This window comes from Hemiscyllium ocellatum, chromosome 4, assembly GCF_020745735.1.
Source record: "Hemiscyllium ocellatum isolate sHemOce1 chromosome 4, sHemOce1.pat.X.cur, whole genome shotgun sequence".
Classification (NCBI taxonomy): domain Eukaryota; kingdom Metazoa; phylum Chordata; class Chondrichthyes; order Orectolobiformes; family Hemiscylliidae; genus Hemiscyllium; species Hemiscyllium ocellatum.
The window spans coordinates 123599129-123625424 of NC_083404.1; the positions used below are offsets into that span (position 1 = coordinate 123599129).

General features: G+C 40.1%; 1 protein-coding gene across 9 annotated transcripts in view; it reads left to right on the plus strand.

Moving 5' to 3' along the window:
* LOC132815081 (focal adhesion kinase 1) overlaps positions 1–26296 on the plus strand; it is a 557743-nt gene that overhangs the window by 363708 nt on the left and 167739 nt on the right. For 8 of the 9 annotated variants that reach the window (XM_060823816.1, XM_060823815.1, XM_060823817.1 and 5 more), the window contains 4 exons: positions 1986–2093; positions 2698–2815; positions 6746–6776; positions 10893–10945. In XM_060823816.1, coding sequence (XP_060679799.1) covers positions 1986–2093; positions 2698–2815; positions 6746–6776; positions 10893–10945 — 310 coding nt within the window. Of the gene's footprint in view, positions 1–1985; positions 2094–2697; positions 2816–6745; positions 6777–10892; positions 10946–24899; positions 24981–26296 lie in introns of all 9 variants that reach the window. The other variant, XM_060823821.1, reaches the window with a different exon arrangement.

Below are 26296 nucleotides of genomic sequence, written 5' to 3' on the forward strand. Positions count from 1 at the left end.
TCCAGTGATTCCTGAAAGAATCTACAATCTCCTCAGTTAACTCCTTCAGAACTTTGGATTCCAGGTGATTTAACCATCTTCAGATACCTTTCAGCTTCCCCAATACGTGCTCCTTAGTGCTCCTTTCACTGTGCTTCCTGAATTATTGCCAGAAATGTCTGCCATTGCTGCTCCATCATTTTATTTGCTAGGCTCCCCTTCCAATCAACTCTGGCCATCTCCTATCTCATGTCTTTGTAATTAACAATATAACAATTGTAAAATTATTTCAATTAATTCCAGCTTCTCACTCTCCGAATTTGGGGTGAATACGGTCATTGCCCCTTACAGGTTCCTTTACCTGAAGCTCACTAATTAAGTCTGCCTCGTTGCACATCACAAAATACAGAATTGTCTGTTCACTGATAGGCTGTACCACAAACTCCTGCAAAAGAAGCCTCATTTCTATTCCATAGATTCCTTTTCTTGGGATCCTCTACTAACCTGAATTTCCCAGTCCACCTTCATACTGAAGTCCCACATGATTATTGTAATTACACCTTTCTTACTTGCCTTTTCTATCTCCTCATTTAATTTCTGCCCCACATCCTGACTACTGCTCGGGAGCCTTTACATAACTCACATTAGACTTTATTTTCCTTTGTCTTCCAATTGTATCTCATTTTTTGCTTTCAAATCCATTTAATTTCTTAGCATTATGGTAGCCCACAAAGCCCACCAACACACTAAAATGGCAGCTAATTAACTTGAAAGACCCTACACAGACAACAAGCAAAGCTAATGTTATTTACAAAATATCGTGCAGGGATTGTAACAAACACTACATTGGACAAACAGGCAGAAAACTAGCCACCAGGATACATGAACATCAACTAGCCACAAAACGATATGACCCTCTCTCACTAGTGTCCTTCCATACAGATGAGGAAGGACACCACTTCGACTGGCACAACACATCTATCCTAGGACAAGCCAAACAGAGACACGCACAAGAATTCCTAGAAGCATGATTCTGGATTAGTGGTGCTGGAAGAGCAGAGCAGTTCAGGCAGCATCCAAGGAGCAGCGAAATCGACGTTTTGGGCAAAAGCCCTTCCTAGAAGCATGGCATGCCAACCGGAACTCTATCAACAAACACCTCGAGTTAGTCCCAACCTACCATCCCCCTGAGAAAAAGGAACAGAAATGACATCACCACAAGAAATGATATCACCAACCCAAAGAAATCTAAACATATAAATAGAAAGCAGGAATTATCAACAGTGCTTCACCTGGAGGCCTACTGAAGATGTTACCTAGTAGGGTGATGAAAAGTCTGGAAATGAACCTCCCAGCTTAGCGAACAAACCTGCATCCATAAGGTTGGATGTAATTTACCAGGACTTTGGTCCCAGCACGATTCAGATGGAGCCTGTCCCATTGGATACACTCTCCCCACCCCCCCCCCCTCCTCAGTACTAGTGCCAATGTCCCATGAATTCAATGCCCAATGAATTCAATTTTAACCTTATTGACCCCACGTGCCAGTTAGCTCGTGGCTCGGATAGTAATCTGGAGATTGTTACCTTGTTGGTTCTGTGTTTTAATTCAGCCCCGAGCTGCTCATATTCCCTCAGCAAAACCTTGTTCCTTTCTCTGCTGAACTCTATGGTACTTAGGTGGACCACAATGACTGGATCTTTCCCACCCCACTTCAAGTTCTTCTGCAGTGGCTACAGAAGCAGGATAGAGGAATACTGCAGCGAGTAACTCGCCAACAGACACCCCAAAGCTTGTCTTCTCTTTGTATTTGAAATCTGCCTACATTTGATATTCCAGGCTTTTCAAAATACATTTATAAGAGTTAATTTTGATATATAGTAAACTTATCCCAAAAAGTACAATTTGAAAGTTCCGGCATTTTTTTTTGTTCAGATGAAAGGACACACTACAGCTAGGCCTTTCATTATTGTTCTGATTTTTAAATAAAAATTCTTCTTTTACAGCCAACTCACCTGGCTAATTTTAACCAGGTACAGACCATTCAGTATTCAAACAGTGATGATAAAGACAGAAAAGGAACTTTGCAGCTAAAAGTATCTGGAGCAGCAGAGGTAAGTTCCAATATCAATTTTGAGAATGACAACTGTCTTGAACTTTGTGATTTTTATTTTTTGTTCATTCGGGTGTAATTTCAGAACAGTAGATCAAACCATCTCAGTGTTTAACCAATTGATATTTCACTAAGCATCTGTAAATAAAATACATATTCTATGTGTCAGCATGCATAACCTGTCAGATTTTCACAGCTGGTTGGCCCAGTAATCTGCAGGACAATTTATTCAAGGACAACATGATTGACTTTATTCATAGTTGGTGTTGCTTCAATACAAGCAGCTATATTTTTGCATAAGCAAAAGTGATCTTTGAGATTTCTTTTTGATTGCATTTCTTCTTGGAATTTATTTGCATCATAAAATAAGCCTGAAATTTGGTTTGCATGTTATATTTGCTATTTGTCACACCACTGACCCTGAGTTGTTAATGACTTGTACACAAAAAGTACACATTGCAGTTGTCAAGTCTCATCCTTGATTGATGTTTGCAATGATATACTCTGGTTTTGACCTAGCTATCTTGTTAGAATGAGACCAAATACCCTGATGAGAAAGGAGGCTGGGAGAAGTTATGGCAATAATGTTATGTTTTTATTTTCAGCCCTTGACAATAACAACTCCATCACTGAACATCGCAGAAAACATGGCAGACTTGATAGATGGTTATTGTCGCTTAGTGAATGGGATCATGCAGTCGTTCATTATTAGGTCCCAGAAAGGTAGGTTTAAGTTCTTGCAAACTTTTTGTCTTTTGAACTACTGCTAACGTGTTATCAGGCAACTGTATTTGAGATTTTCGTAAGGAGCGACAGACTCTAATATTTAGAATCTGTTTCTTTTCATGAAAATTTCAAGTTGAGAGCTATGTCGAACACCTGTTTTATTGGAATGTACATTTGACTAGAAATATGTTCACAACTAAGAATATTCAGTGTATGTATCTCTACAAAGTATGCTTTACAAGTTATCTGCTTTTGCTACTTGTAGAGGCATAGATAGAGTCGATAGCCAGAGACTATTTCCCAGGGCAGAAATGGCTAACACGAGGGGTCATAGGTTTAAGGTTGGAGGAAAGTATAGAGGGGATGCCAGAGGCGGGTTCTTTACACAGAGTTGTGAGAGCATGGAATGCGTTGCCAGCAGCAGTTGTGGAGGCAGGGTCATTGGGGACATTTAAGAGACTCCTGGACATGCATATGGTCACAGAAATTTGAGGGTGCACACATGAGGATCAGTAGTCGGCACAACATTGTGGGCTGAAGGGCCTGTTCTGTGCTGTACTGTTCTATGTTCTGTGTATTAAATTCCAGAAAAACACACAATTCTGTCACATTTCAGCAACACAGTGATGGTCATAGTTGCTGATGCTGTCAATTCGGGTGCCATTGACTTTTCAGTTGGCAATTTGCAACTTGTTACACAGCGTAGTCAGAGTATCTATTCAACAGAGGGAGAGAAGAGAGCATGTGTTTATACTGTTTGTTATGTAATTGCAGGTTTTTCCCTAATATTTTCACAACCTATGAATTGCCTTACACAGAGTTTAGTTTAACTATTGTTGATGTCATTATGTGGGAATATGAGATAAATATATTGCTGGCAAGATACGTATCAAAAATAACAAATAAACAACTGACCTATTTTGAGTTATTGATAAGAATGACTTAGTTATTGATGAAAAACTTATTACAGTTTCAGTGGTTGGTGAACAGGGTAAATAACAATGCAGCAAGTTGATTGCAACATATCTGGACTGAAATGTGTCCAGTTAGGCTTTTAGTTATGCCAAAATATTAAAATTACAACTCCTCCTCTCTGTGAGCATTGTTTTTAAGGCCAGCATTTATTATTCATATGTAATTAGCCTTGATAAGATGGTGGTGAACTGTCAACTTTAATTGATGCAGTCCATATGTCAATATATGTTCAATGCTATTAGATAATTCTAGGACTACACAGTTAATGGAAGGACCCTGAACAGCATTGATTTATAGAGGGATCTTGTCCACAGCTCCCTGAAAGTGGCCACACAAGTAGGTAGGATGGTGAAGAAGGCGTGTGGCATGCTTGCCTTTATTGGTCAGGGAACGGAGTACAAGAGTCAAGATGTCATGTTGCAACTTCATAAGACTTTGGATGGCCACACTTAGAGTATTGTGTTCAATTCTGATTGCCACATTACATGAAGGATGTGGAAGCTTTGGAAAGGTTGCAAAAGAATTTAACCAGGATGCTGCCTGGATTAGAGGGAATGAACTATAAGGAGAGGCTAGAAGAGCTCTGGTTGTTTTCTCCGGAGTAACAGAGGCTGAGGGGAGACTTAATAGAAATCTACAAAGTTATGAAATGCGTAAGTAAGTTAGACAGTCAGAATATTTTTTTCCCAGAGTTGCAATGCCTAAAACTAGGGAGCATGCATTTAAGGTGAGAGGGGAAAAATTCAAGGATGATGTGAGGGGCAAGTTTTTCATAGTGTGTGGTAGGAATGTGGAACATACTCCTAGCTGTGGTGGTAGAGGCAGATATGATAGGAGCATTTCAGAGACTTAGGCAAGCACATGAATAAGAAAGTTACAGAGGGATATGGACCAAGGGCAGGCCTAAGGGGTCAGTTAAATTTGGTATCATGTTTGGCACAACATCATGCACCAAACAACCTGTTCCTGTCCTGCGCAGTTCTATGTTCTATGATTTTCAGTGAAGCAACTGTAAAAACATTCAAGTCAAGATAGTTTGTCACTTGGAGCAATATTACCATGTACTCCTGTCCTTTTTCTTCTCAGTGGTAGATTTACAGGCTTAGGTGCTGTGAAAGAAACCCTGACATGTTGGTGCAGTATATCTTGTAGATGGGGCACACTCCAATCACACCATCACTGCGATGGTGAGTGATGTGCCAGTCTTGTGCACTACTTTACCCAGGATTCTGTTGGGTTTCTTCTGTGGTTGAAGCTGCACTCATCCACTCAAGTGGAGAATATTTAACCACATTGCTGACTTGTGCTTTGAAGATAGTGGGTAGGCTTTGGGAAACCAGAATTGCAGGTGAATCCTTAACATCTGACCTGTTTTTATAGAAGTGTATGACAGACCCAGTTATGTTTGTATTTAATGTGACACTCAGTGATGCTGATATTGTGAATTGCCATGGGGAGATAGATAGTTCCTGAATTGATTAGAGAATGGTATTTGACTGACACTTAAGCATGTTAGTGATCACTCGTCAGTTCAAGTCTGCATATTGTCCATATTGCTGTATATTGGGTAGTAATCAGCCAGAAGTCTCCTTGCCCATGTTTGTCTTGACACCATGAGACCTCATGGGGCCCTGGGTCAGTGATGAGGACTCCCAGAGGTTACTCCTTACCAACCACAGTGCGTCAATTGGATCTGTTCTGCCAGTGGGGCAAGACATATCCAGGGATGGTGATGGTGTTGTCTGGGAAACAATCATTCTCTTGGGGTTATGCACTACTGACAATGCCAGGCTATTGTTTGACCAGTCTGCAAAACAGCTCTCCCAGTTTTGGCACCAGTCCCTAGGTATTGGTAAGGAGGACCATCTACAAAATACATTCCAGCAACGTGCCGAGGTGTTTTGACCAAAGCCCTTCTTATTAGAATCTTTACTACCTGTTTCTTTATTGTCACTGTGTCAAAGTCCTGAAACTTCCTTCCTAACACTACTTTGTTGTAAACCTAAAGCATACTCACTGCAGCAGTTCAGAAATATAGCTGATGCTCTTTTTGAAGAGTTCGGACTGGTATTAATAGAAATGTCTCATTCCCTGAATAAATAAACAAAACTAAAATATCTTAATGGGATTCCTGCATTTGCGGTTTGTAGTTGGGGTGACCTTATTCATTATTACAATTCCTGATTCAAATTTTGTACAAAATCAAAGAATAAATACTAACTTGGAGCCAGACAGATTGTAACTTGAAGACTGAGATATACAGAACAGAAGGTCACCTTAGAGTCTGAGGCAAAATGGGTTCAAATGGTATCCAAATATTATTTGCAAGCAATTAACCATTTCTGTTCCTCTGAAGTAGTGAAGTTATACCTCTTCTCAAATAAGTTATGCAGTCAAAAATTGTTTGATGGAATTTGTGGTTTTATTATCACCACTGATCATTCAGTAAAACTGATCATCTTTACATAACTAGAAATGAATTAATATGGAACAAAAAATAATTGAAGTAATTTAGAAATGGACCAACCTTATTTACAGAAGATTGGATTAACTCATGATTTGTTATGAGAAAGTGAGGACTGCAGATGCTGGAGATCAGCGTCGAAGAGTGTAGTCTGGAAAAGTACAGCCGGTCAGGCAGCATCCGAGCAGCAGCAAAGTCGACATTTTGCGCTTAAGCCCTTCATCCTGCTGCCTGACCAGCTGTGTTTTTCCAGCTATACACTCTTCAACTCACCATTTGTTATCTTATTCTTGGGTTCAATTGGCCATTGCAGCATTTTGTTTTTTAGTTTGGGTGACCTAGTGGTTGAAGATGATTTAATTCATGGTATTCTTGATTTCTTAATTACTAAATCAGTGTCTGCTGATTTAGTAAAAGCAGTAATACCGTTCAACTTAAGAAGAAAACTGTTATTTATCTGTTTACATTTGGTGATGCTTTTTCCACAGAAGGAGAACGGGCTTTGCCATCCTTGCCCAAGTAAGTGAACACAAGTTTCAAGTAATTAGCAGTATATCATTTAAGATAAATTAAGTTTTAAGAATAATTTGTTGTATTCATATTCATTGAAAACTAAATATTATGTGCACAATAGAGTTTAATATAGAATCACGGAATGTTTCTAGCACAAGAGGTGGCAATTTGGCCTTTTATATCCCTGTTGGCTCTCTATGAAAGCAACTCAGCTCTTCCCATTCTCCTACCCTTTCCATGAAGCCCTCTAAATTTTTAAAAATTCTTCACAGAGTCAGGTAAGTGTTACAGCACAGAAAGGCACCATTCAGCCCATTTGTGCCAATCTTCTGTCTTTTTCTCCATAACTTTATACATTAATTTTGATCCAATACCTTCTTGAACGCCTCAATTTAACCTGCCTCCACTACATCACCTGGCAGTGCATTGCATACTCTAACTACTTGCAGCATGAAAATGTTTCGCCTCACTTCACCTTTCCTTCTTTCACAGATCACTTAAAATAATGATACAGTTCAATTTCAAATATTGTAATTGAATCTGTCCCTACCACATACTAAGTCAGAGCACTCCAGATGCTAACTACTTGTTGTACAAAAATGTTCTTCCTTATGCCACTTTTGGTTCTTCTGCCGTTGACCTCTGGTTCTCTTTTCTTTAGTCAGTAAAAGCTGTTTCTCCCTCTCCAGTCTATCCGGATCAAAGCGCTTTCCAACCTCCCCTTATCAAAGAACAACCCCAATCTACTCATGTGACTGAGGTTTCTCATTCATGAAAATGTTCTCGAATTTTTCTGAACTCTCTAATACCTTCACATCATCACCAAATTTACACTTAAAAACTTAATGGTTTGTTATTAGTAACGTAACTTTACCAGAACATGAATAAACAACAAGATAATCTACTTAATATCTATGATCTAAACTCTATTTTGTTTAAACACCACTCCTACACCAGATAGATAGACAGACACAGTTAAGGGACAAATTAGAAAGAAAATATAAAATGTAACTGGCCAATTCAATAACTATTTTAACAATGAGTACAATGCATTAATGAAATCCCTTGAACATTCAGTTGATTAACAGGCACATGGGAGTGTATTTTTCTTGAATTCCAAAGTAATTTATTAGTACAAACAGCTTCTTAAGCACACTGGAGACTTTTACTTACGTCTTACAGAATTAGGGTTCTTTCCTCAAAATCTTCAACAATTCTTCAACTGGATATGAAACTTGGAGGAAGTAAAACTCAATGTCTTTCAGTCGAGCAGCTTCTGTGCGCACAACCCCAAACCCTGACCAAACTGTGGTTTCCCTTTTTCAACATCCTCTGTGATTAGCTGGCCAGCAACTTGATTGACCCATTCAACATCCAACCTGCTGCCAGTCCTTAAGCATAACATATTCTGGTGCCAACGCATCTGCTATGTTTGTTGAAGAATGGTATTTGTCATGCTAGATCCTCTGGTTAAGGCTGAGCAGGATTATCCACTCGATCCCTCTAGCTGAAGGTGCTAGCAAATGCTTTCACCTTTTTTTTTTACACTCATTGAGGATATTTGTCTGTTCTTAATTACCCATCAGCATTTGTGATTGAATGTGACATGTCAGCAAAAGAAACTGGATCGAAGTAGATTGGCTAACAGTGTCTCTTGCATTCTGTTTTTGCTGCTCAACATGCAGCTAGTCCTGTCTTGTAACTTAACCAAGTCGGCAGCTCACTTTTAGTGATTCACTGCTACTGTCCTGGATATCTGCTGGAGGTAGATTGGTGAAAATGAGATCAAGTATATTGTTGCCTCTTGTTGGTTCACTCAACATCTGCCACGTGACAGTATAGTTGCTTTAGGATTTGGTCAACCTAATCACTTTTGGTGCTGTTGAATCACCAAAAATGCTTGGTGCAACTTTCCTCATGCCCATCTGCACTCTTTTTATTGAGCCAGGTTTGATCTGTCAGCTTAATGGCAATAGTAGTGTAATGGACATGCCAAGCCATGAAGTTATGGATTATGGTTGAAGATATTTCTGTTACTGATGGTCTATTTTCTTCATTGATGCCCAGACTTGGATATGTTAGATCTGAACAAAATCTGTTCCATAAAGCACAGTGATAGCACCACACAGCATAATGTTAGTTATGCTTTATGTGGAGGTAGGAATTCATTTCCATATTCATAATGCCTATTTACTCCAATTGATACTGTCATGGATATCTGCTGGAGGTAGTTTGGTGCAGATGAGATCAAGTACATTGTTGCCTCTTGTTTGTTCACTTACCATCTGCTACATGACAGTATAGTAGCTATATGGTTTTGGATTTGATCAACCTAGTCACTGTTGGTGCAGTTGAATCACAACTAGTGATGGAAATTAAAGTCTTCGAGTAAAAAGTGAGGTCGGAGATCAGAGCTGAAAATGTGTTGCTGGTTAAAGCACAGCAGGTCAGGCAGCATCCTGTTCCTTGGATGCTGCCTGACCTGCTGTGCTTTAACCAGCAATACATTTTCAGCATGGAAATTAAAGTCCCCCATCCAGAGTACATTTTGTCCCCTTGTCTTCATTGCTCCAAGTAATCACCTTTCCAAGAGGTGTTCTTGGAGAACTGATTTATCAGCTAAGTGTTAATCAATAGGCGGCTTCCTTGCTGACATTTCACCTGATGCCATGAAATTTCATATTCAGAGGTTAATGTTGAGAATCCGATGGCAACTCCTTTCTGACTGCTTAGCACTGTGCTGCCCCTCTGCTGGGTCTGTCCTGCTGGTGGAACAGTCACACCCAGGGATGGTATAGAATGGGACGGGATGGGATGGTGGTGATATTGTCTGGTACATAGTCATTCTCTTAATTGTGCCTTACAGAAAATATTAAGTTTGATTAGATTAGACTTACAGTGTGGAAACAGGCCCTTCGGCCCAACAAGTCCACACCGACCCGCCGAAGCGCAACCCACCCATTCCCCTACATTTACCCCTTGTCTAACACTACGGGCAATTTAGCATGGCCAATTCACCTGACCCGCACATCTTTGTGACTGTGGGAGGAAACCGGAGCACCCGGAGGAAACCCACGCAGACACGGGGAGAACGTGCAAACTCCACACAGTCAGTCGCCTGAGTCGGGAATTGAACCCGGGTCTACAGGCGCTGTGAGGCAGCAGTGCTAACCACTGTGCCACCGTGCCGCCCACTAAGTTGTTGCTTGAGTAGCTCTTGCTTGGGCTAACTCTTGCACAGCCCTCTGGATGTTGAAAAGGAGGTCTTTGCAAGGTCAAACGGGCAAGAATACCATTGTCATTTATAGTGCCTTAGTTGATGTCAGATGTTTCATCTGCTTTTGTTCCTCTTGTCAGACTTTGTGGCAGTTCAGATTTTCAATTAAAGTCAGTTCCTTTGATCATGATTTTCATTCCCAAAATTACCCCAAATTTGGCCATTCTTTTTGAAAGATCATACAAAACAGCAATAATTTAACAAAGGAAAATGACCCAAGGTACTTGACACTGCTATGAAGAAAGCTTTGTCAACGTGTTTGGTTTTAAGGTCACTTTTGAGAAAGGCAGAGAGTTAAAACAGAGGAGTGTTTGGCCAGTAATTTCAGAGCAGCACCTTAGTGTCTTATTGTAGTGATTGTGCTCACCCCTTTTTTTTCTCTCTTTCTCCTGTCGATTTACATGAGCACCAACTGGTTAATTATTATTCAAAATGAGAAATATGCAAGACTGAATTATTCTCCCTGTTTGGCTTTCGATATTACAGTGCCAAATTTTTGCCTGCTCACAGTGCATGATCCTATTGGTTTTCCTGTTCATATTTGCCAGATTATTGTTGGATTCAAATTTTGTATTAAGCTGCAATATTTGTCTGTAGATCGGAAGTTCATTTTACAACAAATTGACATAATGAAGCTAAAGCTGAACATATTTATGTTGTCTTTCTTCATCCACCCTCCAAAACACTCAAATGGTAAGTCCTATTCGCCACAGTCTCCCTGAGTCAGAAGGGAAATTCTGTAACCTGCTCATAATTGTAAGCAACCATTGGGTGGAAGTAATGAATGCATACTGGACCTTTCAGAAAATGCATAACATTCAGCGTCTTTCTAATTTGCATTTCAGATTGTCAAACAGTGAAAAACAGGGCTTGAGGACACGGACCGTCTCAGTCTCAGGTATGATTACGAAAATAAGTTTGCTTTCTAAATTTTATAAATTTCTAAATTTTGTAAAAAGTGTTGACCTATGCAGTTATATTTTCCTTTAAGCATTTGCCAGTTTTTCCAGGTTTATCTTCAGCATTTTTGTCATTGATGATTCTGGTGTTGGAAAATTCCACTCCTGGATTGTAATAATTTTTAAAAATAAATTACATTCTGTCTTCTGATTTTGGAATCCCTACTTAAGAATTCACTATTTTATGCATTAAAAAATGACTCAACAAATCCTGACGAAGGGCTTTTGCCCGAAACATTGATTTCCCTGCTCCTCGGATACTGCCTGATCTGCTGTGCTTTTCCAGCACCATATTCATGACCTAACAGATGTCAGCTATTAGCTAAAATTGAATTGATGACAGTATTACACTAGTTTTTCACACACCAAATAGATGATTTATCTTGTAAATGGATAAAGGAATTCTCTTTGCATCACCAGTAGCTCATTGTGCTTATTTTCCTTGAAGATTTTGTGTAATGTCAGCTTCTCAGTGTTGACCATTTCCAAGTATCTTATTTTCTTCAGTCACCATCATTATGAAATGTAGAACAATATATAGTAAATAGCAAACAATTTTTAAAAATAGTTTAGCTCTGTGAAAATCAAGATACATTTCCTTCAGTGTGTGAAAATAAGCAAAATCAGAAATAATATTAGGAGGCCTTCATTGTACAAGGTAATACTTTACGTAGAGTAAATAGAAATGTTCAGTAATTGAATAATGCCAAATGTTTTATTTAAATTCGTCAGCACTTGGTTTGCTAGTGCTCTTTGTTCTAGCTTTTGAAAATGTACAGTATAAGCTTTTAAATTAATTTAGACTTGTGAAATGTTTGCAACAGTTAATTCTACTACATTGATTTTAGGTTTAATAGAATGGCAGAATGAATACCACTTGATTTTGATGTGGAAAGTGGGATTGATCATAATTGAACTACTTACTCCAGCACTGTACAGTAACTAACTTGTCACAAAGGCGAGAGTCAATAAGCCACAGGCTCTGTTGAATAGCAATCAACATAAAAAGCATTCTTGTCGAATGTCACAAAGCTCCCATCCTGTTTTCAGGTTGATCTCAGATGAATGTTAAATGCCAGGCTACTGAGGACAAATAGAAGTTTATTGAAATTTCAGTCCAAGCACAGAGCAAGTTATGTGTTGTGACCTCAGTGTTAAGATGATGATGAGGCCTAATATTGGATGTGAAAGAACTTCTTGTGTTTAAATTGCTTTCAGTTTTCTGCCATAGAAGTTCCACAGGGTTAGGTAGCAAGTCTCAGCTGTTTTGGACCACAGTGTTGAGTCTTTGTCAAACTAAGGCAAAAAGTAATTTAAAAATCAAATCAGCTTATCTGTGAGTTCACAGATAGCAGCTGCAGCTTTGGAGTATTCCCCTTTTTCAAAAAGCATCTTAAGCTCAAATTATTTTTATTGAAATTTGACTGCTCTAGAAGGCTTTTGTCTTTACAGAAACTTGCACATTTGAAGACCAGATGAATGAGGTATAAACTGTCAATTGTTGCAGCATTGTTATAACCAGCTGGATCAAGATTAATAAATTCATTGAATGTGAGCATTGCTGGCTCAGCCAGCATTCACTGCCTATCCCCTTTTGGCGATGCTGGTGAGCTGGCTTCATGAACTGCAGCAGACCATGTGCTGTCGGTAAAGACTCAATGCAAATACAAAATTCCAGGAAATGTGCACTTTTGGATCTGTTTTCTTTCTTTGAAATTTTTTTTCTAAAAATAAATCAGCAGATTGGAGTGGAAAGGAGGGCTTTAGATTGCTAGATTACTGGGTTGTCTCGCTCGCACTCACTCTCTCTCTCTCTCTCTCTCTCACTATCTCTATCTCTCTCTTTCATTCCAGTTCAGGTCCAACCTAGAGAGAATGGAACCTGAACGACAAGTTGGATAGGTTGGATCTGAACTGGAATGGAAGCAACATCTTTGGGGGCAGGTTTTCTAGTGTGGTTTCTGATTGTTTAAACCAATTTGGCAAGAGATGTAGAATGGAGGTATATTTGGGGGTTGATGCATAGAGACATATAGAAGAAGAACCAAGTCAGTCTAGCGGCTGTGCAAATATAATTACAATAACACACAAGGGAGCATGCCAAGGATGGATGGCACTTATTTTAGTACAAAGAGTCTGACAAGTAAATGAGTTGATGGTGTTGATTAATGCAAGGGGATGTAAGGTCATTGCTATCACGGAGACAGGGTTGGGAAGGGACAGAACCAGCAGCCTGGTCTGTTAGAAGTTTTTGGTGAGATGAGGGCAGAGGGAGAGTGAAGGAGGAGGTAGGCTTGCAATATGAAGGAGCCAGTTACTGAAGTAAGGAAGGATGATATCTTAGAAAGTTCCTCGAATTAAGCTATATGGGTAGAACCTAAACACGAAAAGGCGATATTCAGTTTGCTGGCAGTATACTATAGACCTCCAAACAGTAAGGGAGAGATAGAAAGTCAAATATGTAGGAATATAGAATCATGGAGGTTTAACAACACAGAAAGAGATGCTTCAGCCCATTGTTACCATACCGGCCATCAAACATCCATCAATTCTAATCTTGTTAAGACTTGGTTCATGGCCTTATATGCTATAATGTTTCAAGTGCCCGTGTTAAATGTGTCGTGGAGATTCTTGCCTGTACCACCCATTCAGACAGGAAGTTCTAGATATCCATATCAATGCTCTAAGTCAAATATGTTTTCCTTAACTTCTGTATAAAACTATTACTACTTGCCTTAAAACTGTGCCTCGGTTTATTAATCCCTATACTAAGTGGAGTGGCTTCTCTCCCGTCTATGCCCCTCAGAACTTTATACATCTAAATCAGATACACCCTCAGCTTTTTCTACCAGAAATATCAGAGAAATTTAAAAATAAATGTAATAATTGACATTCCCAACGCTAGCAGATGTACAAAATGTGAAAAACTTAGAGGAGGTGAAGTCTTAGGTGTGCAGATGGGGATAGTGCAATTGATGTAGTCTACCTAGATTTCAGTCAGGTTTTTGACAACGTCTTGCATGGCGGACCTGTTAAGAATCTGTCAAATGGGTTTCTAAATTGGCTTGAAGCAGAGAGTGAAGATCAAAGGGAGGTAATGACCTAATGGTATAATTTCTGAACTATTAAGATAGAAACTCTGCTAATGTTCTGGGGACCTAGATTTGAATCCTGCCATGGCAGTTGGTGGAATTTGAATTCAATAAAAAAAAATCTAGTATTAAGAATCTACTAATGACCATGAAATCATTGCCAATTGTTGGAAAACCCCACTTGGTGCAATAATGTCCTCTTGGGGAACAAAATCTGCCATTCTTACCTGATTTGGCCTACATGTGATTTCAGACCCACAGAAATATGACTGACTCAATTGCCCTCTGAAATTATTAGGTACGTCACTCAATTCTGCCAACTAGGGATGGACAGTAAATGCAGTCAGTGACCTAAATCCAGAGAAATTACCCTTCTCTATCAAAGCAAATCTTAGCAGGACTTAAATGTTTAATGGTAAGGTCCTGGGGAGTGTTGCTAAACAGAGAGACCTTGGAGTACAAGTTCATAGCTCCTTGAAAGTGGAGTTGCAGGTGGTGAAGAAGGCGTTTGGTGTGCTTTCCTTTATTGGTCTGAGTATTGAGTGCAGGAGTTGGGAGGTCATGTTGTAGCTGTACAGGACATTGGTTAGGCCACTGTTGGAATATTGCATCCAATTCTGGTCTAGTTCCTATTGGAAAGATGTTGTGAAACTTGAAAGGGTTCAGAAAACATTTACAAGGAAGTTGCCAGGGTTGGAGGATATGAGCTATATGGAGAGGTTGAATAAGCTGGGGCTATTTTCCCTGGAGCGTCGGAGGCTGAGTTGTTGATAAAATCATAAAGACATGGATAGGATAATTAGACAAAGTCTTTTCCTTGGGGTGGGAGAGTCCAGAAGTAGAGGGATAGGTTTAGAGCGACAGGGAAACATATAAGAGACCTAAGGGGCAACGTTTTCCTGCAGAGGGTGATACGTGTATGGAATGAGCTGTCAGAGGAAGTGGGGGAGGCTGGTACAATTGCAACATCTAAAAGGCATCTGGATGGGTATATGAATAGGAAGAATTTGGAGGGACATGGGCCGGGTGCTGGAAGGTGGGACTAGATTGGGTTGGGATATCTGTTCGGCATGAACACGTTGGATGGGAGGGTCTGTTTCCGTGCTGTACATCTCCAGGAGTCTATGACTCTAAATCATTATGTTCAAGATAATTACTAGTCCCCGTGTTGACCTGTGAGTTGTGAAGTCATCTTAGATTAATACTTAGCAAACTGAAAGTTTGGACTTTTAGTTGTTTACTAATTTGCCAATTACTAACGAGGCATTCATGTTTTGGAAAATTTACAAGCTAAACTTTTTACACCAAGGTAACTGTGGTTATCCCTACACTGTTCTATACCATCTTCTAGGAGAGAAAATATATCTGTTTCTGATCCAGTCAGGTACCTCCAAAGCTGCCTTACAAGTTTTCTAACTCAGACTTTTAAACTAAAATCAATCCTTGATTTTTCTAAACCATCAACAAGGTAATCTTTTTAACGATTGCTATCTATTGTATTTAAGTCTTGAGGGATTTTGCAGTCGTTCTACTCTTGACACATGTTGGATTAGGTCACTGTTCCAGAAAGTACTCTCTGACCTTTGCTTTTGTGAAGGGTTTAAAAATAACTAGCACCAAAATGCCTCTAGTTTGAAATCCAAACTCTCAAAATGATATGTATTGCACACTTTTCATCACAACACATAATTGCAATCTCACACCACGGTGCCATTTTAATACCTAATTTGTATCCTCTCTGAGGACTTGATATTCATCCACAAAAGTGGATACAATCCTCCAACTGAGGCCTAACTAGTGTTTTATGCAAGTTTAATGTAGCTTACTTGTGTCCATTACCTTGATCTATAAAGCCAAGAAGCACATGGAATCTCAGACTTATTACAGTATAGAAAGAGGTCATTCAACCCATTGTGTCTTCACCAGCGGGGCAAATGAGTGTTAGTCTCCTATTCTCTTGCTGTAAATCTGTAACTTCTTCCATTTCAAATGATCATCTCCCTCCCTTTTGTATGCCTCATCTGAACTTGTCGAATTCCCCATTCCTGAGATGCTGCCTGGCCTGCTGTGCTTTGACCAGCAACACATTTTCAGCTGTGATCTCCAGCATCTGCAGACCTCATTTTTTACTCGAAGATTTTAACCTACTGCGAATCCTCTTGCAAGGATGCCTTCCTTGAAGAAGCTCTCTTCCTCCCTCTACAAGGATTTCAGTGAGTCTCTCCTGCCTGGCTACTCTCTCTCATTCCTGATGAAGGGCTTATGCTCGAAACGTCGAATTCCCTATTCCTGAGATGCTGCCTGGCCTGCTGTGCTTTGACCAGCAACACATTTTCAGCTCCACCACACCTTTTCAAAGGGCACTCCACACCCCAATAAAAGTGAGGCTTTTAAGAGTGTCGCACAATTTTTCTGCCAATTTCAAAGTGCTATTATCTAAAATGGTGATTGGTTTAACATTCTAATAATATTTCACTTGGTGCTGTTTTGAGCATACTGATATGCTACCAATATAACATAGCAGCCTATCAATTGAACTGAAACTTGTCTGAATATTAATAGACTCACTTAACATTTGCCACAGGATGGCGCCACAGTGGTACACTTCCCAGTGGAGAACTGACATCTTGGTGAAACAAGTAAAAGCACTTCCATTTTATTTGCCATGCAATCCACGGAAAGCCATCATCTAGGGTTCCCTTTGCTGAATGTGCTGGGTCTTTACTCTTTTACCAGATCCTTCTTTTCAATAGCCAGTATTGCTACCACAGCTGCTGGGACATTCACCCACAATGCTACTCTTTTTGGTAATGCTTCTTTGTCACTGGTCAGACTGGCTGTTAGATTAGATTCCCTGCAGTGCGGAAACAGTTCCTTCAGCCCAACAAGTCCACACCAACCCTCCAAAGAGTAACCCCCTGACTAATGCACCTAACACTAGGAGCAATTTAGCATGACCAATCCACCTGACTTGCACATCTTTGGACTGTGGGAGGAAACTGGAGCATTCGTTCTACACAGACAGTCACCCGAGGCTGGAATCGAACCTGAATTCCTGGCGCTGTGAGGCAGAAGTACTAACCACTGAATCACCATGCCACCCTAAAAGCTTACCAACCTGATCAGACTTATGATGATATGATGAGGTTTGCTAACAGTGGTGATTTGTCTTCTGCCAGCCAAGTGAACCCTAAATGACCACTTAGTTCCTGAACAAAAACCTGTTTCTCCTTGCCAAAGCCCTGAAATCAACTTTCTTGACTGGGGTCTGGTGGCCTATTTTTATGTAATATGACTAATGTTTAAAGATTGTTTTGCGTTATTGACCCCATTTTATTAGCTGTCTCCAAAAGTATTAAATTTATGTACTGCGCCATCAGCAGTCTTTTACTGAGTGGTGCATCTCCCCTTTCTATGAATAGCAGCAAGAGACACAGGCCAGTGAAGATACAAATTTGTTTCCTGATTTGTAATAACCTTGGATCAATGTGACTGAATGGATTTTACAAATGCCTTCAATATTCTCTATTAATAATTGGCCAATACTTTAAGACTTTAAACCTCTGCAGAAGGATAGTTTGGCTGGTGAAGAGTGAATTACATAATCTTCCTGAAGAAGAGCTCATGCCTGAAACGTCGATTTTCCTGCTCCTTTGATGCGGCCTGACCTGCTGCGCTTTTCCAGCAACACATTTTCAGCTCTACATGTAATCAAGCCCTGATATACATGAGCCCACTGCCACTCTTACACTGATCTTGGTGTGTGGGTGACCACTACAGGTATGCTCGACATTGATTAACCAATTTGAATTAGACTTTAAACTAGCTACACCTTTCCCTAAGGGCTTAGAAACTTGACAGCACAGTAGAGGCAGGAGCTACTGCCAACAAAGTGACTCAGTGCATTCATTGTGACTCAAGTGAAGCAGGAATGCTTCCCTATCCCCAAGGTCCCTCCAATAACCCTGTGAGCTTTAGCCGCTACCAAACCCCTAGTCCCCACCTTCACCATTGACAAAACGGAACTTCTTTCCTCACACCTGTACCAAGCTATCTATTGTCTGGAGACATCTTCAATGATCCCTGACTATGGCCTCCTACCACCAGCTTGTTTTGTCTGCTCTGGCCAGCTGACACGTGAGAAGCCAAATTTCACTATACAGGTAAAGCCATTCAGCTCAGCGCGACCACATACCTGACCTTGCTGGATTCTCAATTATTTCAAGTTTCCAACTGCCTCATAAGCATTGGGGCTATGATTTTGATTCAGTCACTGTTCCTTGAGAATGCGGATATTGAGAATAGGGCCCAACCAGACATATATTGCCTCTGTTCCCAGTGGTTAACCTATCCGACATGCTCAATATCAAGGCTCATAAACAAACAATGGCCTGATTTTTACCACATGCACGCAGTTGTAGTTCAGCATAATTCTTTATTTTGTGTACTGGGGTAGAAAATTGATTAGGGTAAAAAATGAGGTCTGCAGATGCTGGAGATCACAGTTGAAAATGTGTTGCTGGTTAAAGCACAGCAGGTCAGGCAGCATCCAAGGAATAGGAAATTCGACGTTTCGGGCATAAGCCCTTCATCAGGAATGAGGAGAGGGTGGCAGGCAGGTTAAGATAAAAGGTAGGGAGGAGGGACTTGGGGGAGGGGCGATGGAGATGTGATAGGTGGAAGGAGGTCAAGGTGAGGGTGATAGGCCGGAGTGGGGTGGGGGCGGAGAGGTTAGGAAGAGGATTGCAGGTTAGGAGGGCGGTGCTGAGTTGAGGGAACCGACTGAGACAAGGTGGGGGGAGGGGAAATGAGGAAACTGGAGAAATCCGAGTTCATCCCATGTGGTTGGAGGGTTCCCAGGCGGAAGATGAGGCGCTCTTCCTCCAACCGTCGTGTTGTTATGTTTTGCCGGTGGAGGAGTCCAAGGACCTGCATGTCCTCGGTGGAGTGGGAGGTAGAGTTAAAGTGTTGAGCCACGGGGTGGTTGGGTTGGTTGGTCCGGGCGTCCCTGAGGTGTTCTCTGAAGCGTTCCGCAAGTAAGCGGCCCGTCTCCCCAATGTAGAGGAGGCCACATCGGGTGCAGCGGATGCAATAGATGATGTGTGTGGAGGTACAGGTGAACTTGTGGCGGATATGGAAGGATCCCTTGGGGCCTTGGAGGGATGTGAGGGAGGAGGTGTGGGCGCAAGTTTTACATTTCCTGCGGTTGTAGGGGAAGGTGCCGGGAGTGGAGGTTGGGTTGGTGGGGGGTGTGGACCTGACGAGGGAGTCACGAAGGGAGTGGTCTTTGCAGAATGCTGATAGGGGAGGGGAGGGAAATATATCCCTGGTGGTGGGGTCCGTTTGGAGGTGGTGGAAATGACGGCGGATGATACGCTGTATACGGAGGTTGGTGGGGTGGTAGAAAATTGATTATTTTAAATCCGTAGTCGCTTTGTAACACAACTTGATTATTGTTGAAAAAGGTCACATGTTTTCAAATGTTTTCATTCTGATCAGTTCAAGAAAAACAACTTTGACAAAATATACTTTTTTCAACAATACTATTAACTTGTCTTTTCAATGAGATTTTACAGTATGGAAAAGTCCCTTCAGTCCATAAGTCCATGCTGGAGACAAAACAGCAATCTGTTCTAATCCTATTGCCCAGCACTTGTCCCATAACTTTGGAAGGATGCTCTGGTATTTCAAGTATTCATCTAAATATTTCTTAAATTTTTTGAGAGTTCCTGCCTCTACCATCTTTTTAGACAGTGCATTCCAGATACCTCAATTCTCTGATTGAAAAATCCCACCTAAACCTCCTGCTCCTTAATATAAAGCTGTGGCACAAGGCTATTGACTCCACTTGCGTTGTCCTGGTCCTTCAGAGTTCATATATCTCAGTCAGATCCACCCTTCAGCTTTCTCTAGTCTAAGGAAAACAATCTCATCCTATCTAGTATCTCTTTGTAACTGAATTGCTGTTCAGTAAATGGTTCTGCATCCATTCAACAAGAGTACATTTGGTGCTTTGCTATCCCATAAAAATGTGCAACAAATTAGGACTTTGACTAGCAGTCTGGCCTGACACTGTCCCAAATGAATTAGTTTAAATTTTGGGTTGTTGAATCACAGTGTATTTAAAAAGATGGGATCCAAAATACACTTCAGTTTTCCAACTATGGCAAAAGACATAAAGCAAAATATTGACATATTTGATGAATTGATGAAATACTTGACATTACATTGAGAGGTCTTTAGTCCTGGGGACTGGCGTGTATCTATCCTTCTAGCTGTAAGTATAGAGACCGAAATAGAAGCCATTTATTTTTAAACAGAAAACTGGGAGTGGAGAACTTCAGTAGACTCAAATGGTTATGATGCAAAGTACTGAGAGTTTCTCTTTTGATTTCAGATTCCAGCATCTGCAGTAATTTGCTTTTATCCAGTGTTTAACCCACTGCCACCTCTCTTCCAGGAATGCCTACCCTTCTCTCCAACAGGATTTTCGTTTGTCTCTCTCCCCCTGTCCACCTTCACTGCTTTCCTTATTACTGGAGCCATGATGCACCTTCTCTCAGCCTAATATAAATACCTCCCTATTTCTCCCCTTTTGTTTAGCTTTGATAAAGGGTCAGTTAGACTCGAAACGTCAGTTCTTTTCTCTCCTTACAGATGCTGCCAGACCTGCTGAGATTTTCCAGCATTTTCTGTTTTGGTTGCTAAGAGTTTTACTTGTATTCATTCATGGGTTGTGAGTTTCTGTGGCTGCGCCAGTATAGGAGCAAACAATTGGTCATTAAGCCTGTTCTATCATTCAGTGGGATCATTTCTGGTCTGTGACCTGGCCCCAGATATCAAGCTGTGCTCTTCAGTACCTTTGTCAGAAATTAGTTTATACAAGAAAATTTTCAAAGTAAAGTTCCAGTGTCCTGATTTCTGTGAATACATCATTGTGTCTTTCTGTGGTGAAAGAGTGCAAAGTGAAGAAAGTCAGTATTGTATATTATTATAAAACCCACCAATGAGAACACGTCTGTAATAAGTTATTTGGACAGACAGAGATTTTTTGTGCCCAATAGCAGTATTATATAGAAACATAGAAATTAGATGCAAGAATAGGCCTTTCAGTCCTTTGAGCCTGCTCTGTCAATCAATTTCAGTGCCATATTCCTGGTTTCTCCCCTGCCTTTAAACCCATTCTGGTTTTGTCCAATCTTATTAAGGCTTTCCAAATGTTTTACTTCCACATATTTTATGATGGACTTCAGCAACTTCCCCACTACTGATGTTAAGCTAACTGCTCTGTAATTCACCATTTTATTTTCCTCATTTGTCACCCTCCAGTCTGTAGGAAATTTTCCAGATTCTCTCGAATTTTGAAAGATTACCACTCATGTTACAATATTTCCAGGGCCATTTCCTTTACTACTGTGAGATGTAAGTTATCAGGCTCTGATGATTTGTCAGTCTTTAACCCCATTAATTTACGAAGCACCATTATTAATATTAATTTCCTTCAATTCTAGACCTGGTTCCCTAAAGTTCTGGGAAGTCAATCATGCCTTTTTTTTGTGCAGCCAGCACCAAAATAGGAATTCAATTTTTTTGCTATATCTTTGTTCCCCATTATAATTGCTCCAGCTTCTGACTGCAAGGGACCTACATTTGTTTTTATTAATATTTTTCTCTTCAGTTTTTTCTAGGTACTTTGTTCAAGTTCCTGTGTTCCCTGTAATTTAACTGCTCTTAATCAAACTTTCTGATTTTGTTTTGCTGAATTTTGAAAGCTCCAAGTCATCAGGCTTGGTGCTTTATCTGTCTCCTCTTTGGATCTTAGTATTCTGGGATAACAATCAGATAAATTATTGCAAATTACTCAACATCAAGTGGGTGGCACGGTGGCACATTGGTTAGCACTGCTGCCTCACAGCACCAGAGACCCGGGTTCAATTCCTGCCTCAGGCGACTGATTGTCTGGAGTTTGCACATTCTCCCCATGTCTGCGTGGGTTTCCTCCAGGTACTCCGGTTTCCTCCCACAGTCTAAAAAATGTGCAGGTTAGATGAATTGGCCACGCTAAATTGCCCGTAGTGTTAGATGCAGGGGTAAATGCGCATCGGTGTGGATTTGTTGGGCCGAAGGGCGTGTTTCTACACTGTAAGTAATCTAATCTAATTATTCCTAATTTCTTTTGTAAGCCATGGTTGATCACATTTTCCTTCATTATTTTTGTGCCAGACAGGAAATTCAGGCACCACATTCTTTAAATATGAAGCATTGCCTATTAGCTTCTTTAGTAAGGGAGTGCTTTATCTGTCTCTTCTTTGGAGTCTACCATTGCAGTCTCCTCTTTGGAGTCTACCAGTCTACCATTGCAAATCATGTTGCATATCCTTAAAGTTCTCTTTATTTAGACTCAGCACTCTAGTTTCAAATTTGACTTCACTCTGCTTCTTAATGAAGAATGTGATCTTATGGTCGCTGTTCCCAAAGGGATCCTGTTGAATAAGATTGTTAATTAATCTTTTCTCTTTGCACAGAACCCAGTCTAGAATAGCCTGTTCTCTAGTTAGTTCCCTGACATATCAGTCTAAAAAGCCAATACATATGCACGGTTGGAAATTCTCCACCACCATTTAGATTGCCAATCTGTATATAAATTAAGTTCAGCTATGGTTGCAGTTAATACTTATTGCTTGTATCTCTGCTTTCTTATTTACTGTTTAGAACATGTAGTCTTATGCCCGTTGGTGTTTCTTTTCTCCAATCAAACAAGTTCCAGATCATATTTTTCCTAGCTGATAATCTTCCTCACGATTAAATTAATTTTCTCCTGTTCTAACCATGTTTACCATTTCCTTTCCTTTTTGGTGTGTCCTTCCAGGGGAGAGGTGAGTGGCAGCAGGAGGTCTCCCTGCTCATGTTTGAGCTAGTGCCATGACAGTTCATTGACTCCAGACCCAATGTTGAAGTCTCAGAGCAGTTCATTTCTGTCCATATCCCATTGTTACACCATCTTTGCTGGCTCTGTCTTGCTAGTGGGACATGACCTACCCCAGGGATGGTGGTGAGATTGCCAGGAATGTTGTACGTAAGGTATGATTTATGAATATGATTGTGTCAGGCTGATGCTTGACTTATCTGTGAGATTACTCTACCTGCTTTTGACATTAGCCCCCAGATGTTAGTTAGGAGGACTTTGCAGGGCTGGATTTTCATTGTTATTTACAGAGCCTTAGTCGGTAATCTATCCAGTTTCACTTTTTTTTTTCTTTTTCACAGTTGATACAACTGAATGGTTGGCTAGGCGTTTTCAGAAAGCAGTTCAGAGTAAAGCACATGGTTTTAGAGTCACATGTAAGCCAGATCCTTCCCTGAAGGAATGAGCACAGCGAATACTGGAGAATAGCAGGTCTGTTAGCAACTGTGGAGAGAAAGAGTTAGAATTTCAAGTCTGGTATTGCTCCTCTTCCCTAAAGGATGAATGAACCAGATGGGTTTTTGCAACAATTGACCTTGGTTTGAGACTTTCAATTCCATTTTTTTATTTAATTCAAGTTCTACCATCTATCATGGTGTGATTTAAACCATGCCCGCCAGAACATTATTTGAGTCTTACTTGGCCAGTAACAATAGTGCTTAGGTATTACTTTCCCTGATTGTGTCAACAAACTTAGAAATCCTTATCTAAGTCATTAATATAGATTGAAAATAATTTAGGCTCTAGCATTGATTGTTACAGTACCCACTAGGTGCAACCTACCTGCCCAAATTTGAACGGCATGGTGGATCAATAGTTAGCACTGTTGCCTCACAGCATCAGGTTGTGGGTGTTGTTGCCTGAGCTAGGGCAGTATTGTGGCTCAGTGGTTAGCATTGTTGCTTCACAGTGCCAGGGACCCAGGTTTGATTCCCACCTCGGGCAACTGTCCGTGTGGAGTTTGCACATTCTCCCCATGTCTGCGTGGCTATCCCCCGGGTGATCCAGTTTCCTCCCACAATCCAAAGATGTGCAGATTAGGTGGTTTTGCCATGCTAAATTGCCCATAGTATTCAGTGATGTATAGGTTAGCTGCATTGGTCAGGGGTAAATGTAGAGTAATAGGGAATGAGTCTGTTGGGCCAAAGGGCCTGTTTCTGTACAGTAGGGATTCTATGACTTTTTTTATTCATTTTGTTTTCTGATTCTTAACCAGTTCTCAATCCATGCTAACCCTCATCCTATGAGGTCAGATTTTGTCATGGCTTTGTATAATGTCCTTTGATACAGAAACTGAAAAGGATAATAAAAGAACAACCTAGACATATACATGTGTTCATGAGAAAATCCACTTAGAAAGTGAAAACAGAAAGCAAAATTAGCTTTTCATTTTCAAAATTTGCATAATCAGAATTCCAGCACTCTCCACACTCTAAGGATTCTTTTCTCTGTTTCAGTATTTTACCTTCAAACAAAATTTATAGCAGCTAACTGAAAAATAATCTAGGGCAAAAAATGTATTGAATGATGTGTGACTGAGGTGCCAGTAAGGGATTGATGAAGAAATAACCATTTTGTGTATAGTCATTCAGTTGGATGACTATTAGTTAAAAGATAGTACTGCTGAAGTGAGATATACATCACAATTTCCAGTTCATGAAAAAAACTATTTTCTTTTGTCTAGTGTCTTTGAAGGCATTCCTTGAGACATTTAAAAGTTTTGATAATTTTATATAAGGATTAACATTTCTTTATTCATTGAATTTTCTGCTTTTAAATATTTTGTATTTCATCCTGATCTCCAAACTTTCCTTTATTTTTTTGTCATCATTGAAGGAATGAATCATTGGCAGCCCAGAGTTATGAAAGCCAGACGCTTTCTCCCCTTCATCCTCTGCTCTCATCAGACAGCCAAGGGTACTGGATTAATGCTTGACTTCATGAAAAATCTAGAGCATTGCCTCAATGAATTTAATTACAGTTTAACACCTTAGCTTTGTGATTGAGATTGCATTCTTCTTTAAACATCACTTCTATTTGTAGTGTTTGTGCAAACTATCATTTGACGTATGCATCTTTATAACATGTTTGATCACTGGAGCTATTCATCCCATGAAATTGAATGCTGACTTTTGTATTTAAAGGTGATTTACACAACTTTTATTTTATTCTGACTGGATTACCCGAACCCTTTAAAACATTCATTTACTGATGTTTATCTAGTTGTCAAGAACTGAACTTTACTGTTACTGTTCAATGACAAATGTTAAGGAGACATCCTAAAATGGGAAAGAAAATATATGTCATCTTGTATTAGAAAATGCCAAGTAAATTATTTGGTCGGTATCATCGGATTGATGAGAATGTAGATTTTCCGAATGCAGGAATGTTAAATCACCTTTGCATAATATAAATTGGCTTGTTTTGTAACCACTTACGGTTCATGCTCTGATAATGCATCTCTCAACAGTAAGAAAGCACAAAATTCTGAAAACGCTCAGCCAGTCTGACAGCATCTGTGGAGTTAGCAACTGAGTTAACATCGTGAGATGAAATGTTTATCTCCTCCCTTCTCACCTTCTTCAGCTCTAAAATTCTTAACCACAAGAAAGAACCATTTATTTAGACTCTTACAATTTGGTATACTATTTTCCTCGATACAAGGGAGACCAAATTCTCTCTGCAGTCATTTTACCTGTCATTTTATTTCTCCATTCCACTGCAACTATGACCTGACTGTCCTCAGCCTCCAATGCTGTTCCAATTACTTAATCCTGAAGAATAGCACCTTAACATGACTACAGCAATTATGTCGATTAGAGAATCTGAGGTTCTAGTATGATTTTATAAGGTCAGTTCTCATTCTTCTAAACTTCAAGTATAGGTCCAACCTACTCAATTGCTTCTAAGACAATCCTTCCAGAGATGGGAGCATTCTAGTCAACCTGCTCTGGACTGCCTCGAATGCTAGCTTTTATGTTAAAGATAGTACAAAAATGAGGTGTTCTATGGAGCTTCACAGCAGCGTTATATATCAAACTTGACACCACACCACATGAAGTAATATTGAATCAGATAATCAAATCCTTGATCAAAGAAGTAAAGTTTTAAAGAACATCTTTAAAAAAGGAAGTGTGAGAGAGAGGCAGAGAAGTGTAGAGCAACAATTCCAGAACTTGGGACTTCAGCATAGCCACTAGTGATGGAGTGATTTAGCATTGAGTGGCTAGATT